This window comes from Oncorhynchus gorbuscha, unplaced genomic scaffold, assembly GCF_021184085.1.
Source record: "Oncorhynchus gorbuscha isolate QuinsamMale2020 ecotype Even-year unplaced genomic scaffold, OgorEven_v1.0 Un_scaffold_3415, whole genome shotgun sequence".
Lineage (NCBI taxonomy): Eukaryota > Metazoa > Chordata > Actinopteri > Salmoniformes > Salmonidae > Oncorhynchus > Oncorhynchus gorbuscha.
The window spans coordinates 6848-22500 of NW_025747656.1; the positions used below are offsets into that span (position 1 = coordinate 6848).

General features: G+C 44.7%; 1 protein-coding gene across 1 annotated transcript in view; it reads left to right on the forward strand.

Annotated features, from left to right (window-relative positions):
- Window positions 1-579: 579 nt before the first annotated feature.
- LOC124027640 (partitioning defective 3 homolog B-like) overlaps window positions 580-15653 on the forward strand; it is a gene marked incomplete at its 5' end in the record, with an annotated part of 20297 nt that continues 5223 nt past the window's right edge. Inside the window, one exon of the mRNA XM_046340006.1 lies at window positions 580-864. Coding sequence (XP_046195962.1) covers window positions 580-864 — 285 coding nt within the window. The remainder of the gene's footprint in view (window positions 865-15653) is intronic.

Genomic DNA, 15653 nt, shown 5'->3' on the forward strand with positions numbered 1-15653 from the left:
TACAGGTGTGTATATATCTGTCCCAGAGGTTAGTACAGGTGTGTATATATCTGTCCCAGAGGTTAGTACAGGTGTGTATATATCTGTCCCAGAGGTTAGTACAGGTGTGTATATATCTGTCCCAGAGGTTAGTACAGGTGTGTATATATCTGTCCCAGAGGTTAGTACAGGTGTGTATATATCTGTCCCAGAGGTTAGTACAGGTGTGTATATATCTGTCCCAGAGGTTAGTACAGGTGTGTATATATCTGTCCCAGAGGTTAGTACAGGTGTGTATATATCTGTCCCAGAGGTTAGTACAGGTGTGTATATATCTGTCTCAGAGGTTAGTACAGGTGTGTATATATCTGTCCCAGAGGTTAGTACAGGTGTGTATATATCTGTCTCAGAGGTTAGTACAGGTGTGTATATATCTGTCCCAGAGGTTAGTACAGGTGTGTATATATCTGTCCCAGAGGTTAGTACAGGTGTGTATATATCTGTCCCAGAGGTTAGTACAGGTGTGTATATATCTGTCTCAGAGGTTAGTACAGGTGTGTACTGTAGGTAACTCCTCCTGTTGATTCGTATCTGTTCCAGGATCGAGGCGAAGCACGCAGAGCTGAGGGAGCGTCAGGCCAGAGAGAAAGGACCTCTCCCTGATGTTGAGGATGATTACATGGACCCCAACTACGCACGCATCAACAACTTCAGAGACAACTCCTCCCCCTACAGCAGAACCCGCACCCCATCTCCCCAACGCCCGCCACCCCACGGCCTCGGCCCAGGCCCCTCCCACGGCAACGAGCCATCCAATAAGGACCCCATGGACGGGCTGTACGCCAAGGTCAACAAGCAGAGACAAGCCCCGCCCATGGCCGACAGGTGAGACAGGATCCCGGCTGCTGTAGTATATTTGACATAATCAACCTTTCCTCTAGTCACTTGACAGACTGATAATCTAACTTAAGCAGCTAGCTAGGCAACAGTTGGTCGCAAAATGAAAATGCAAGGATATAGGATGACCCTGAGACTGATACAGGGATATAGGATGACCCTGAGACTGATACAGGAATATTGGATGACCCTGAGACTGATACAGGGTATAGGATGAGACTGATACAGGGTATAGGATGACCCTGAGAGTGATACAGGGATACAGGATGACCCTGAGACTGATACAGGGATACAGGATGACCCTGAGACTGATACAGGGATACAGGATGACCCTGAGACTGATACAGGGATATAGGATGACCCTGAGACTGATACAGGGATATAGGATGACCCTGAGACTGATACAGGGATATAGGATGACCCTGAGACTGATACAGGGATATAGGATGACCCTGAGACTGATACAGGGATATAGGATGACCCTGAGACTGATACAGGGATATAGGATGACCCTGAGACTGATACAGGAGTTTAGGATGACCCTGAGACTGATACAGGGATATAGATGACCCTGAGACTGATACAGGGATATACGATGACCCTGAGACTGATACAGGGATATAGGATGACCCTGAGACTGATACAGGGATACAGGATGAGACTGATACAGGGATATACGATGACCCTGAGACTGATACAGGGTATATAGGATGAGACTGATACAGGGATATAGGATGACCCTGAGACTGATACAGGTATATAGGATGAGACTGATACAGGGATATACGATGACCCTGAGACTGATACAGGGTATAGGATGACCCTGAGACTGATACAGGGATACAGATGACCCTGAGACTGATACAGGGGTTTAGGATGACCCTGAGACTGATACAGGGATATAGTTGACCCTGAGACTGATACAGGGATATAGGATGAGACTGATACAGGGATATAGGATGAAACTGATACAGGGATATATATGACCCTGAGACTGATACAGGGATATAGGATGAGACTGATACAGGGATATAGGATGAGACTGATACAGGGATATAGGATGAGACTGATACAGGGATATAGGATGAGACTGATACAGGGATATAGGATGAGACTGATACAGGGATATAGGATGAGACTGATACAGGGGTTTAGGATGACCCTGAGACTGATACAGGGATATAGGATGACCCTGAGACTGATACAGGGATACAGATGACCCTGAGACTGATACAGGGATATAGGATGACCCTGAGACTGATACAGGGATAAAGATGACCCTGAGACTGATACAGGGATATAGGATGAGACTGATACAGGGATATAGGATGACCCTGAGACTGATACGGGGATATAGGATGACCCTGAGACTGATACAGGGATATAGGATGAGACTGATACAGGGATACAGATGACCCTGAGACTGATACAGGGATATAGGATGAGACTGATACAGGGATACAGATGACCCTGAGACTGATACAGGGATATAGGATGACCCTGAGACTGATACAGGGATAAAGATGACCCTGAGACTGATACAGGGATATAGGATGACCCTGAGACTGATACAGGGATATAGGATGAGACTGATACAGGGATATAGAATGACCCTGAGACTGATACAGGGATATAGGATGACCATGAGACTGATACAGGGATATAGATGACCCTGAGACTGATACAGGAATATAGGATGACCCTGAGACTGATACAGGGATATAGGATGACCCTGAGACTGATACAGGGATATAGGATGACCCTGAGACTGATACAGGAATATAGGATGAGACTGATACAGGAATATAGGATGACACTGAGACTGATACAGGGGTTTAGGATGACCCTGAGACTGATACAGGAATATAGGATGACCCTGAGACTGATACAGGGATATAGGATGACCCTGAGACTGATACAGGGATATAGGATGACCCTGAGACTGATACAGGGATATAGGATGACCCTGAGACTGATACAGGGATATAGGATGACCCTGAGACTGATACAGTGTATAGGATGACCCTGAGACTGATACAGGGATATAGGATGACCCTGATTCTGATACAGGGATATAGGATGACCCTGAGACTGATCTTCCCTTATACTATAGTAGTTATATCCTGTCTCCACATTCATTACTTCCAATCATTGGCCTTCATCTTATCCCATCCTCCCTGTGTGTGTGTGTGTGTGTGTGTGTGTGTGTGTGTGTGTGTGTGTGTGTGTGTGTGTGTGTGTGTGTGTGTGTGTGTGTGTGTGTGTGTGTGTGTGTGTGTGTGTGTGTGTGTGTGTGTGTGTGTGTGTGTGTGTGTGTGTGTGTGTGTGTGTGGTGTGGGTCATTGAGGTAGAGGAGAGGGTCATTGAGGTGGAGGAGAGGGTCATTGAGGTGGAGGAGAGGGTCATTGAGGTTGAGGTGGAGGAGAGGGTCATTGAGGTAGAGGAGAGGGTCATTGAGGTGGAGGAGAGGGTCATTGAGGTGGAGGAGAGGGTCATTGAGGTGGAGGAGAGGGTCATTGAGGTGGAGGAGAGGGTCATTGAGGTGGAGGAGAGGATCATTGAGGTGGAGGAGAGGCTAGCCACTGACCCCTCTCCTCTGTCCAGCCCCTGACCCCCTCTCCTCTATCCAGTCCCTGACCCCCTCTCCTCTATCCAGCCCCTGACCCCCTCTCCTCTATCCAGCCCCTAACCCCTCTCCTTTATCCAGCCCCTAACCCCCTCTCCTCTATCCAGCCCCTGACCACCTCTCCTCTATCCAGCCCCTAACCCCTTCTCCTCTATCCAGTCCCTGACCCCCTCTCCTCTGTCCAGACCGCCTCTCCTCTATCCAGCCCCTGACCCCCTCTCCTCTATCCAGCCCCTAACCCCTCTCCTCTATCCAGCCCCTAACCCCCTCTCCTCTATCCAGCCCCTGACCCCCTCTTCTCTATCCAGCCCCTAACCCCCTCTCCTCTGTCCAGACCCCCTCTCCTCTGTCCAGCCCCTGACCCCCTCTCCTCTATCCACTCCCTGACCCCCTCTCCTCTGTCCAGACCCCCTCTATCCAGCCCCTGACCCCCTCTCCTCTGTCCAGACCCCCTCTATCCAGCCCCTGACCCCCTCTCCTCTGTCCAGACCCCCTCTATCCAGCTCCTGACCCCCTCTCCTCTGTCCAGACCCCCTCTATCCAGCCCCTGACCCCTCTCCTCTGTCCAGACCCCCTCTATCCAGCCCCTGACATCCTCTAGTGTTATGATGGAGTGTGGACGCTCTAATTAAACATTGACAGTGTTATTAATTTGACGAGGCGGTGTGTGTGTGTGTGTGTGTGTGTGTGTGTGTGTGTGTGTGTGTGTGTGTGTGTGTGTGTGTGTGTGTGTGTGTGTGTGTGTGTGTGTGTGTGTGTGTGTGTGTGTGTGTGTGTGTGTGTGTGTGTGTGTGTGTGTGTGTGTGTTTTATTAATTTGGGCAGTGAGGTGTGCGCTCAGTCAAAATGGCACCTCTAATTATGTTCCCTGGGATTAGCTGATAGATTTCTGCTGCAGACATACTTTCTCCCTCCCTCCCTCCCTCCCTCCCTCCCTCCCTCCCTCCCTCCCTCCCTCCCTCCCTCCCTCTCATATCGTCTGGTCTGTGAGTACCTTGATGGACAATAGGCTGCAGGGCAGGCAGACATGAAGACTAGTGACAGAGCAAGAGAGAACAGAGGGTTTAAAAGAACACCAGCCACAGGGTGTTCTCTACGGATGGCCATGCTTTCCTCCTGGTTACCCCAACCTCGGCCTGCAGCTCCGCCCCACCCCCCAGCAGCTACTCCCCCAAGCCTCCCCAGCTTCTCCTTTACCCAAATCCAGATAGCGGATGTTCTGAAAGAGCTGCAAAACCTGGACCCCTACAAATCAGCTGGGCTAGACAGTCTGGACCCTCTCTTCCTAAAATGTTCCGCCATTGTTGCAATGTTGAATGCTGCCCCGGTCATCCCCTCTTCAAAGGGGTGACACTCTAGACCCAAACTGTTACAGACCTATATCCATCCTGCCCTGCCTCTCTAAGGTCTTCGAAAGCCAAGTTAACAAACAGATCACCGACCATTTCGAATCCCACCGTACCTTCTCCGCTGTGCAATCTGGTTTCAGAGCTGGTCATGGGTGCACCTCAGCCACGCTCAAGGTCCTAAACGATATCATAACCGCCATTGACTGGTTCACCAACTACTTCTCAGATAAGAGTTTAGTGTGTCAAATCGGAGGGCCTGTTGTCCGGACCTCTGGCAGTCTCTATGGGGGTGCCACAGGGTTCAATTCTCGGGCCGACTCTCTTCTCTGTATACATCAATGAGGTCGCTGTTGCTGCTGGTGAGTCTCTGATCCACCTCTACGCAGACGACACCATTCTGTATACTTCTGGCCCTTCTTTGGACACTGTGTTAAAAAAACTCCAAACGAGCTTCAATACCATACAATACTCCTCCAATTGCTCTTAAATTCAAGTAAAACCAAATGCATTCTCTTCAACCGATTGCTGCCCACACCCGCCTGCCTGACTAGCAACACTACTGTGGACGGCTCTGACTTAGTGGACAACTACAAATACCTAGGTGTCTTGTTAGACTGTAAACTCTCCTTCCAGACTCACATTAAGCATCTCCAATCCAAAATTAAATCTAGAATCGGTTTCCTATTTCGCAACAAAGCATCCTTCACTCATGCTGCCAAACATACCCTCGTAAAACTGACCATCCTATTGATCCTCGACATCCGTTTTGTCACCAAAGCTCCATATTCTACCCACCACTGCGACCTGTATGATCTTGTTGGTTGACCCTCGCTACATATTCGTCGCCAAACCCACTGGCTCCAGGTCATCTACAAGTCTATGCTAGGTAAAGCCCCACCTTATCTCAGCTCACTGGTCACCAAAGCAACAAACACCCACTCGTAGCACGCGCTCCAGCAGGTATATCTCACTGGTCATCCCCAAAGCCAATTCCTCCTTTGGCCGCCTTTCCTTCCAGTTCTCTGCTGCCAATGACTGGAACAAACTACAACAATCACTGGAGCTGGAGTCTTATATCTCCTCACTAACTTTAAGCATCAGCTGTCAGAGCAGCTCACAGATCACTGCACCTGTTTACAGCCCATCTGTAAATAGCCCATCCAACTACCTACCTTCCTCATCCCCATATTGTTTTTATTGACTTTGCTGGTCTTTTTCACACCAGTATCTCTACTTACACACCATCATCTGCTCATCTATCACCCCAGTGTTAATCTGCTAATTTGTAATTACTTCGCTACTATGGCCTATTCATTGCCTAACCTCCTTACTCCATTTGCTACAGGAACCAGAGATTAATCAGAATTTAATGTTCATTTATCTACCGTAAGTCGCCTCCGTCGTTTTAGAGAATTTGTTAGTAGTACGTCCAACCGACCAACGTGTAAGAGGGTGGGAGAGAGAGAGAGAGAGAGAGAGAGGTGTGTGTTTATATCTGAGGGGGAGCAGAGAGAGAGAGAGAGAGAGGGGTGTGTGTTTAAATCTGAGGGGAGCAGAGAGAGAGAGAGAGAGAGGGGTGTGTGTTTATATCTGAGGGGGAGCAGAGAGAGAGAGAGGTGTGTGTTTATATCTGAGGGGGAGCAGAGAGAGGGAGAGAAAGAGGTGTGTGTTTATATCTGAGGGGGAGCAGAGAGAGAGAGAGAGAGAGAGGTGTGTGTTTATATCTGAGGGGGAGCAGAGAGGGAGAGAGAGAGAGGTGTGTGTTTATATCTGAGGGGGAGCAGAGAGAGAGAGAGAGAGAGGGGTGTGTGTTTATATCTGAGGGGGAGCAGAGAGAGAGAGAGAGAGAGAGAGAGGGGTGTGTGTTTATATCTGAGGGGGAGCAGAGAGAGAGAGAGGTGTGTTTATATCTGAGGGGGAGCAGAAGTAGAGAGAGAGAGGTGTGTGTTTATATCTGAGGGGAGCAGAGAGAGAGAGAGAGAGGTGTGTGTTTATCTGAGGGGAGCAGAGAGAGAGAGAGAGAGGTGTGTGTTTATCTGAGGGGGAGCAGAGGAGAGAGAGAGAGGTGTGTGTTTATCTGAGGGGGAGGTGTGTGTTTATATCTGAGGGGGAGAGAGAGAGAGAGAGAGGTGTGTGTTTATATCTGAGGGGAGGTGTGTGTTTATCAGAGCAGAGAGAGAGAGAGAGGAGAGAGAGGTGTGTTTATATCTGAGGGGAGCAGAGAGAGAGAGAGAGAGAGAGGTGTGTGTTTATATCTGAGGGGGAGCAGAGAGAGAGAGAGAGAGAGAGGGAGAGAGAGAGAGGGAGAGAGAGGTCTGGGAGAGAGAGAGAGGGAGAGAGAGAGGGTGGGTGGGAGAGAGAGAGAGAGGTCTGGGAGAGAGAGGGAGAGAGAGAGGAGGGTGGGAGAGAGGGAGAGAGAGAGGAGTGTGGGAGAGAGAGAGAGAGAGAGAGGAGTGTGGGAGAGAGAGAGAGATCGTTGGACTGCTTGGTCTGTCCACCAGAGTCAAGTCCCCCTGGAACTCTTTATCCCTTAGAACTGAATGCAGAGCAGAGCATTTGAAAAGGCACACACCTGTCTATATAAGGTTCCACAGTTGACAGTGCATCTCAGAGCAAAAACCAAGCCATGAGGTCGAAGGAATTGTCCGTAGAGCTCAGAGACAGGATTGTGTTGAGGCACAGATCTTGGGAAGGGTACCAAAAATGTAAGGTCCCCAAGAACACAGTTGCCTCCATCTTTCTTAAATGGAATAAGTTTCAAACCACCAATACTCTTCCTAGAGCTGGCCGCCCGGCGGAACTGACCAGGGGAGCAGGGCCTTGGTCAGGGACGAGAACAAGAAACCGATGGTCATTTTGACAGAGTTCCTCTGTGGAGATGGGAGAACATTCTAGAAGGACAACCATCTCTGCAGCACTCCACCAATCAGGCCTTTATGGTCGAGTGGCCAGATGGAAGCCAATCCTCAGTAAAAGGCATATGACAGCCCGCTGAGTTTGCCAAAAGGCACCTAAAGACTCTCAGACCATGAGAAACAAAATTCTCTGGTCTGATGAAACCAGGTTTGAACTCTTTGGCCTGAATGCCAAGTGTCACGACTGGAGGAAACCTGGCACCATCCCTATGGTGAAGCATGGTGGTGGCTGCATCATGCTGTGGGGATGTTTTTCAGCGGCAGGGACTGGGACACTAGTCAGGATAGAGGGAAAGATGAACAGAGCAAAGTACAGAGAGATCCTTGATGAAAACCTGTTCCAGAGCCCTCAGGACCTCAGACTGGGGCGAAGGTTCACCTTCCAACAGGACAACGACCCTAAGAACACAGCCAAGAAAACACAGGAGTGGCTTTGGGATAAGTCTCTGAATGCCTTTGAGTGGTCCAGCCAGAGCCTGGACTTGAACCTGATTGAACATCTCTGGAGAGACCTGAAAATAGCTGAGCAGCGACGCTCCCCATCCAACCTGACAGAGCTGGAGAGGATCTGCAGAGAAGAATGGGAGAAACTCCCCATATACAGGTGTACCAAGCTTGTATTGTATTTGCTACAAAAGGTGCTTCAATAAAGTACTGAATAAAGGGTCTGTAGATGGAGACCTCCTTCCATTACTGTGCATTACATCAGTGCTTTAAGGATTTTAAGGATATTAAAAGCGTACAGCTCTGTTTCGTCATGTTTTACCCCCCATTTCATACAGCTCTGTTTCGTCATGTTTTACCCCCCATTTCACACAGCTCTGTTTAGTCATGTTTTACCCCCCATTTCACACAGCTCTGTTTAGTCATGTTTTACCCCCCATTTCACACAGCTCTGTTTAGTCATGTTTTACCCCCCATTTCACACAGCTCTGTTTAGTCATGTTTTACCCCCCATTTCATACAGTCGGCTATTGGTTCTAAGTTTCACTGCGTAGGGATTTGATGTTTATTATTTGATTTAACAAATAAGACATTCTGAGACCTAGGTCTCTTTTACAAATGCAATCTGTATAATACAACATAAATATATACATTATATATACATTATACCCAATGTATATATGTATATATACTTATACCCAATATATATATAATGTATATATATATACATTATACCCAATATATATATATATATAATGTATATATATATATACATTATACCCAATATATATATATATAATGTATATATATATATACATTATACCCAATATATATATATATATATATATATATATATATATATAAAATATATATATACATTATAAATATATATATATATATATATATATATACATTATACCCAATATATATATATAATGTATATATATATATACATTATACAATATAATATATATATATAATGTATATATATATATACATTATACCCAATATATATATATATATGTATATATATATATATACATTATACCAATATATATATATATATATATATAATGTATATATATATATATATACATTATACCCAATATATATATATATAATGTATATATATATATATATACATTATACCCAATAAATATATATATATACATTATACCCAATTATACCCAATATATATATATATACATTACATCCAATAAATATATATATATACATTATACCCAATAAATATATATATATACATTATACCCAATTATACCCAATATATATATATACATTACATCCAATAAATATATATATATACATTATACCCAATAAATATATATATATATACATTATACCCAATTATACCCAATATATATATATACATTACATCCAATAAATATATATATATATACATTATACCCAATAAATATATATATATACATTATACCCAATTATACCCAATATATATATATACATTACATCCAATAAATATATATATATACATTATACCCAATAAATATATATATATACATTATACCCAATTATACCCAATATATATATATACATTACATCCAATAAATATATATATATACATTATACCCAATAAATATATATATATACATTATACCCAATTATACCCAATATATATATATACACACATTAAAATACAAAAACACAGTTTTGGGAAGAACAAATAAAACATCTCAAATCAACCAGATTTTTTTTTTTTTACATTCGTCACAAATAACAGAACCAGAACATCAGCTACATAGTCCCCCATCAATACTCTAAACCGTCCGAACAGAACCAGAACATCAGCTACATAGTCCCCCATCAATACTCTAAACCGTCCGAACAGAACCAGAACATCAGCTACATAGTCCCCCATCAATACTCTAAACCGTCCGAACAGAACCAGAACATCAGCTACATAGTCCCCATCAATACTCTAAACCGTCCGAACAGAACCAGAACATCAGCTACATAGTCCCCCATCAATACTCTAAACCGTCCGAACAGAACCAGAACATCAGCTACATAGTCCCCCATCAATACTCTAAACCGCCCGAACAGAACCAGAACATCAGCTACATAGTCCCCCATCAATACTCTAAACCGCCCGAACAGAACCAGAACATCAGCTACATAGTCCCCCATCAATACTCTAAACCGCCCGAACAGAACCAGAACATCAGCTACATAGTCCCCCATCAATACTCTAAACCGCCCGAACAGAACCAGAACATCAGCTACATAGTCCCCCATCAATACTCTAAACCGCCCGAACAGAACCAGAACATCAGCTACATAGTCCCCCATCAATACTCTAAACCGTCCGAACAGAACCAGAACATCAGCTACATAGTCCCCCATCAATACTCTAAACCGTCCGAACAGAACCAGAACATCAGCTACATAGTCCCCCATCAATACTCTAAACCGTCCGAACAGAACCAGAACATCAGCTACATAGTCCCCATCAATACTCTAAACCGTCCGAACAGAACCAGAACATCAGCTACATAGTCCCCATCAATACTCTAAACCGTCCGAACAGAACCAGAACATCAGCTACATAGTCCCCATCAATACTCTAAACCGTCCGAACAGAACCAGAACATCAGCTACATAGTCCCCATCAATACTCTAAACCGCCCGAACAGAACCAGAACATCAATACTCTAGTCGAACCCAGAACATCAATACTCTAAACCGTCCAAACAGAACCAGAACATCAGCTACATAGTCCCCCATCAATACTCTAAACCGCCCGAACAGAACCAGAACATCAATAGTCTAAAGCCCGAACCCAGAACATCAATACTCTAAACCGTCCGAACAGAACCAGAACATCAATAGTCCCCCATCAATACTCTAAACCGTCCGAACAGAACCAGAACATCAAGATGAAATGTAGAATTTTCCCCCATCAATACGATGCATTAAAACTAAAAACAGATCTACTCAGCTCGGTGGAGTCCCCGATCAAACCTAAAGTTAACCAATCCAGAACTGGTTAGGCAACTCATCAATAACCAATCCTGTGAACTGGTTAGCAACTCAAGAGTTAACCAATCCTGTGAACTGGTTAGGCAACTCAACAGAACCAGAACATCAACTGGTTAGGCAACTCAAGAGTTAACCAATCCTGTGAACAGGCAACTCAGTTAACCAATCCTGTGAACTGGTTAGGCAACTCAATAGTTAACCAATCCTGTGAACTGGAACCAGAACTCAAGAGTTAACCAATCCTGTGAACTGGTTAGGCAACAGAACCAGAACAATCAGTGAACTGGTTAGGCAACTCAAGAGTTAACCAATCCTGTGAACTGGTTAGGCAACTCAAGAGTCTGAACCGCCCGAACAGAACCAGAAGAAACCGTAACCAATCCTGTGAACTGGTTAGGCAACTCAAGAGTTAACCAATCCTGTGAACTGGTTAGGCAACTCAAGAGTTAACCAATCCTGTGAACTGGTTAGTCCCAACTCAATAGTTAACCAATGAACAGAACCAGAACTGGTTAGCAACCATCAATTAACCAATCCTGTGAACTGAACCAGCAACTCAAGAGTTAACCAATCCTGTGAACTGGTTAGGCAACTCAAGAGTTAACCAATCCTGTGAACTGGTTAGGCAACTCAAGAGTTAACCAATCCTGTGAACTGGTTAGGCAACTCAAGAGTTAACCAATCCTGTGAACTGGTTAGGCAACTCAAGAGTTAACCAATCCTGTGAACTGGTTAGGCAACTCAAGAGTTAACCAATCCTGTGAACTGGTTAGGCAACTCAAGAGTTAACCAATCCTGTGAGCGGGTTAGGCAACATCAAGAGTTAACCAATCCTGTGAGCGGGTTAGGCAACTCAAGAGTTAACCAATCCTGTGAGCGGGTTAGGCAACATCAAGAGTTAACCAATCCTGTGAGCGGGTTAGGCAACATCAAGAGTTAACCAATCCTGTGAGCTGGTTAGGAACCCCAAGAGTTAACCAATCCTGTGAGCGGGTTAGGCAACATCAAGAGTTAACCAATCCTGTGAGCTGGTTAGGAACCCCAAGAGTTAACCAATCCTGTGAGCGGGTTAGGCAACATCAAGAGTTAACCAATCCTGTGAGCTGGTTAGGCGACATCAAGAGTTAACCAATCCTGTGAGCTGGTTAGGCGACATCGAAGGTTTAACCAATCCTGTGAGCGGGTTAGGCAACTCAGGTGTCTGTACTTCAACAGCAAAGTTAGATAAGAGGGAAGTTTATGAAGAGTGGCCTTGTAAACAGAAAGGGACAAATGCAGAGATCTGTGAGTCTTTAGCGAAGTCCAGCCAACCTTTTGATACAGGATACAGTGATGAGGATCAAAACTGTCCCCTTTAACAAAACGAAGGGCATTATGGGAGATGGCAGCCAAAGGTTTAAGAGTAGTAGCAGCTGCACTTTGATAAATAACATCACCATAATCAACAACGGATCAAAAGGTTGACCGAATAATCTGCTTCCTGCTGCTCAGAGAAAGACACCATCTGTTTCTGTAGAGAAAGACACCATCTGTTTCTGTAGAGAAAGACACCATCTGTTTCTGTAGAGAAAGACACCATCTGTTTCTGTGCCATCTGTTTCTGTAGAGAAAGACACCATCTGTTTCTGTAGAGAAAGACACCATCTGTTTCTGTAGAGAAAGACACCATCTGTTTCTGTAGAGAAAGACACCATCTGTTTCTGTAGAGAAAGACACCATCTGTTTCTGTAGAGAAAGACACCATCTGTTTCTGTAGAAAAAGACACCATCTGTTTCTGTAGAGAAAGACACCATCTGTTTCTGTAGAGAAAGACACCATCTGTTTCTGTAGAGAAAGACACCATCTGTTTCTGTAGAGAAAGACACCATCTGTTTCTGTAGAGAAAGACACCATCTGTTTCTGTAGAGAAAGACACCATCTGTTTCTGTAGAGAAAGACACCATCTGTTTCTAGAGAAAGACACCATCTGTTTCTGTAGAGAAAGACACCATCTGTTTCTGTAGAGAAAGACACCATCTGTTTCTGTAGAGAAAGACACCATCTGTTTCTGTAGAGAAAGACACCATCTGTTTCTGTAGAGAAAGACAACTTTACATTTTATGGCTTCTTAGCCAGCTCATCTATATGCTTTATAAACGTCAAATTATATCAATCCGAACGCCTGATTGGGGAACGCGTTCTATTGGAGAACCATCTAATGACGGAACATGTAGTCCATTCTTACGATAGGTAGAAGAAAAACCACATGTATTTAGTTTAAGTACCCGTTTTAAATCAGAGATTCCTGCCTTGCTATAAAATATGAACTCTACATGGTAGAAAATAGTGCAAATAAAGAAAAACTGTCGAATGAGTTAGTGTCCAAATTGTTTGACTGGTTCTGTATATAAAATTAGAAATGTCCCTTGTTTATTTTTATTTAAAAAATAAATAATTTGTTATAATTGACATAAACCATTATTTTACAGGAAAACATTTAAATGAGAGATTATTACTGTAATTTTACAATCATTTGTTCATTATTCAGGGAAGGGCATTACTGTAACATTTATTGTGAATTTTCTGTAAAATGACGTGTTTTACAGTGTGTTTTACAGTGTGTTTTTACAGTGTGTTTTACAGTGTTTTACAGTATATTTTACAGTGTTTTACAGTATATTTTACAGTGTGTTTTACAGTGTGTTTTACAGTGAGTTTTACAGTGAGTTTTACAGTGTTTTACAGTATATTTTACAGTGTGTTTTACAGTGAGTTTTACAGTGCGTTTTACAGTGTATTTTACAGTGTATTTTACAGTGTGTTTTACACTGTGTTTTACACTGTGTTTTACAGTGTGTTTTTACAGTGTAGACTCTAGACTCTAGAGTCTAGAGGTATAGGCTCCTCCAGAGAGGGAAGCATTGGGATGGCAGATTGAAATTTGACAGTTGGTGCTGGACCTCTGTGCTGGTACAAGGGTGGTACCTAACAAACATTACTATGGAGAGAGAGAGAGTGTGTGTGTGTGTGTGTGTGTGTGTGTGTGTGTGTGTGTGTGTGTGTGTGTGTGTGTGTGTGTGTGTGTGTGTGTGTGTGTGTGTGTGTGTGTGTGTGTGTGTGTGTGTGGGTGTGCGGGTGTGTGGGTGGGTGGGTGGGTGCGTGCGTGCGTGCGTGCGTGTGTGTCGGTGTGTCGTGTGTGTGTGTGTGTGTGTCTTGAGTAAATGTTTCTGGACTCGAGTGTGAGGATAGTTTCTGGTTGTAGTTTTGTAGTTAACTTCTGTCTCCTCTCTCTCTCCTGGATGGCAGGCTCCTTGTTTGTTTGTTGTGTCTCCCTGGCGTGTCACACACACACACACACACACACACACACACACACACACACACACACACACACACACACACACACACACACACACACACACACACACACACACACACACACACACTGGGTCCCTTCCCATCGCTGGGTCCCTTCCCAGCACCTCATCGCTCAGGAATGCCGGCAGAGCCCTTAACGAGGTTTAAACTAGACATTAATTTAATCCCTTCTGTGGAGCCTTGCTTCTTTATTAATTAATTCATACGTTCGTCCTTCATCAAGTTGTTGTTAAACTCCCAGCTTGCTGGTGGGCTCACAGCGTGACTTTAATGAGGAGGAAACTGTAACAGAGGAAAACAGCTTTTTTTTTAGGTTTATTTGGTTTGTTGGGGAGAAAAATAGCTCAAGTTGAATTTTATCTTGTTGTGTGTTAACAGGCTGTGACCTTTATAATTCTAGGAGGGTCTGAGATAGAACAGCTGTGAACACTTTCCTTTTTGGGCTGTGGGTGGGTGGACCCTTGGTACTTCCAGCAACGAGGCCTGTTTTCTGTGTCTGCAGCTCTGCTGTGATGGCAGAATGACTGTGTTAAAACAAAACCATTTTAAACCGTTATTTAAACCCTAACCCAGACGACACTACCCCGACCAAACCCTACACTACCCCGACCAAACCCTACACTACCCCGACCAAACCCTAACCCAGACGACACTACCCCGACCAAACCCTAACCCAGACGTCACTACCCCGACCAAACCCTAACCCAGACGACACTACCCCGGCCAAACCCTACACTACCCCGACCAAACCCTAACCCAGACGACACTACCCCGACCAAACCCTAACCCAGACGACACTACCCCGACCAAACCCTAACCCAGACGACACTACCCCGACCAAACCCTAACCCAGACGACACTACCCCGGCCAAACCCTAACCCAGACGACACTACCCCGACCAAACCCTAACCCAGACGACACTACCCCGGCCAAACCCTACACTACCCCGGCCAAATCCTACCCCAGACGACACTACCCCGGCCAAACCCTAACCCAGGCGACACTACCCCGACCAAACCCTAACCCAGACGACACTACCCCGACCAAACCCTAACCCAGACGACACTACC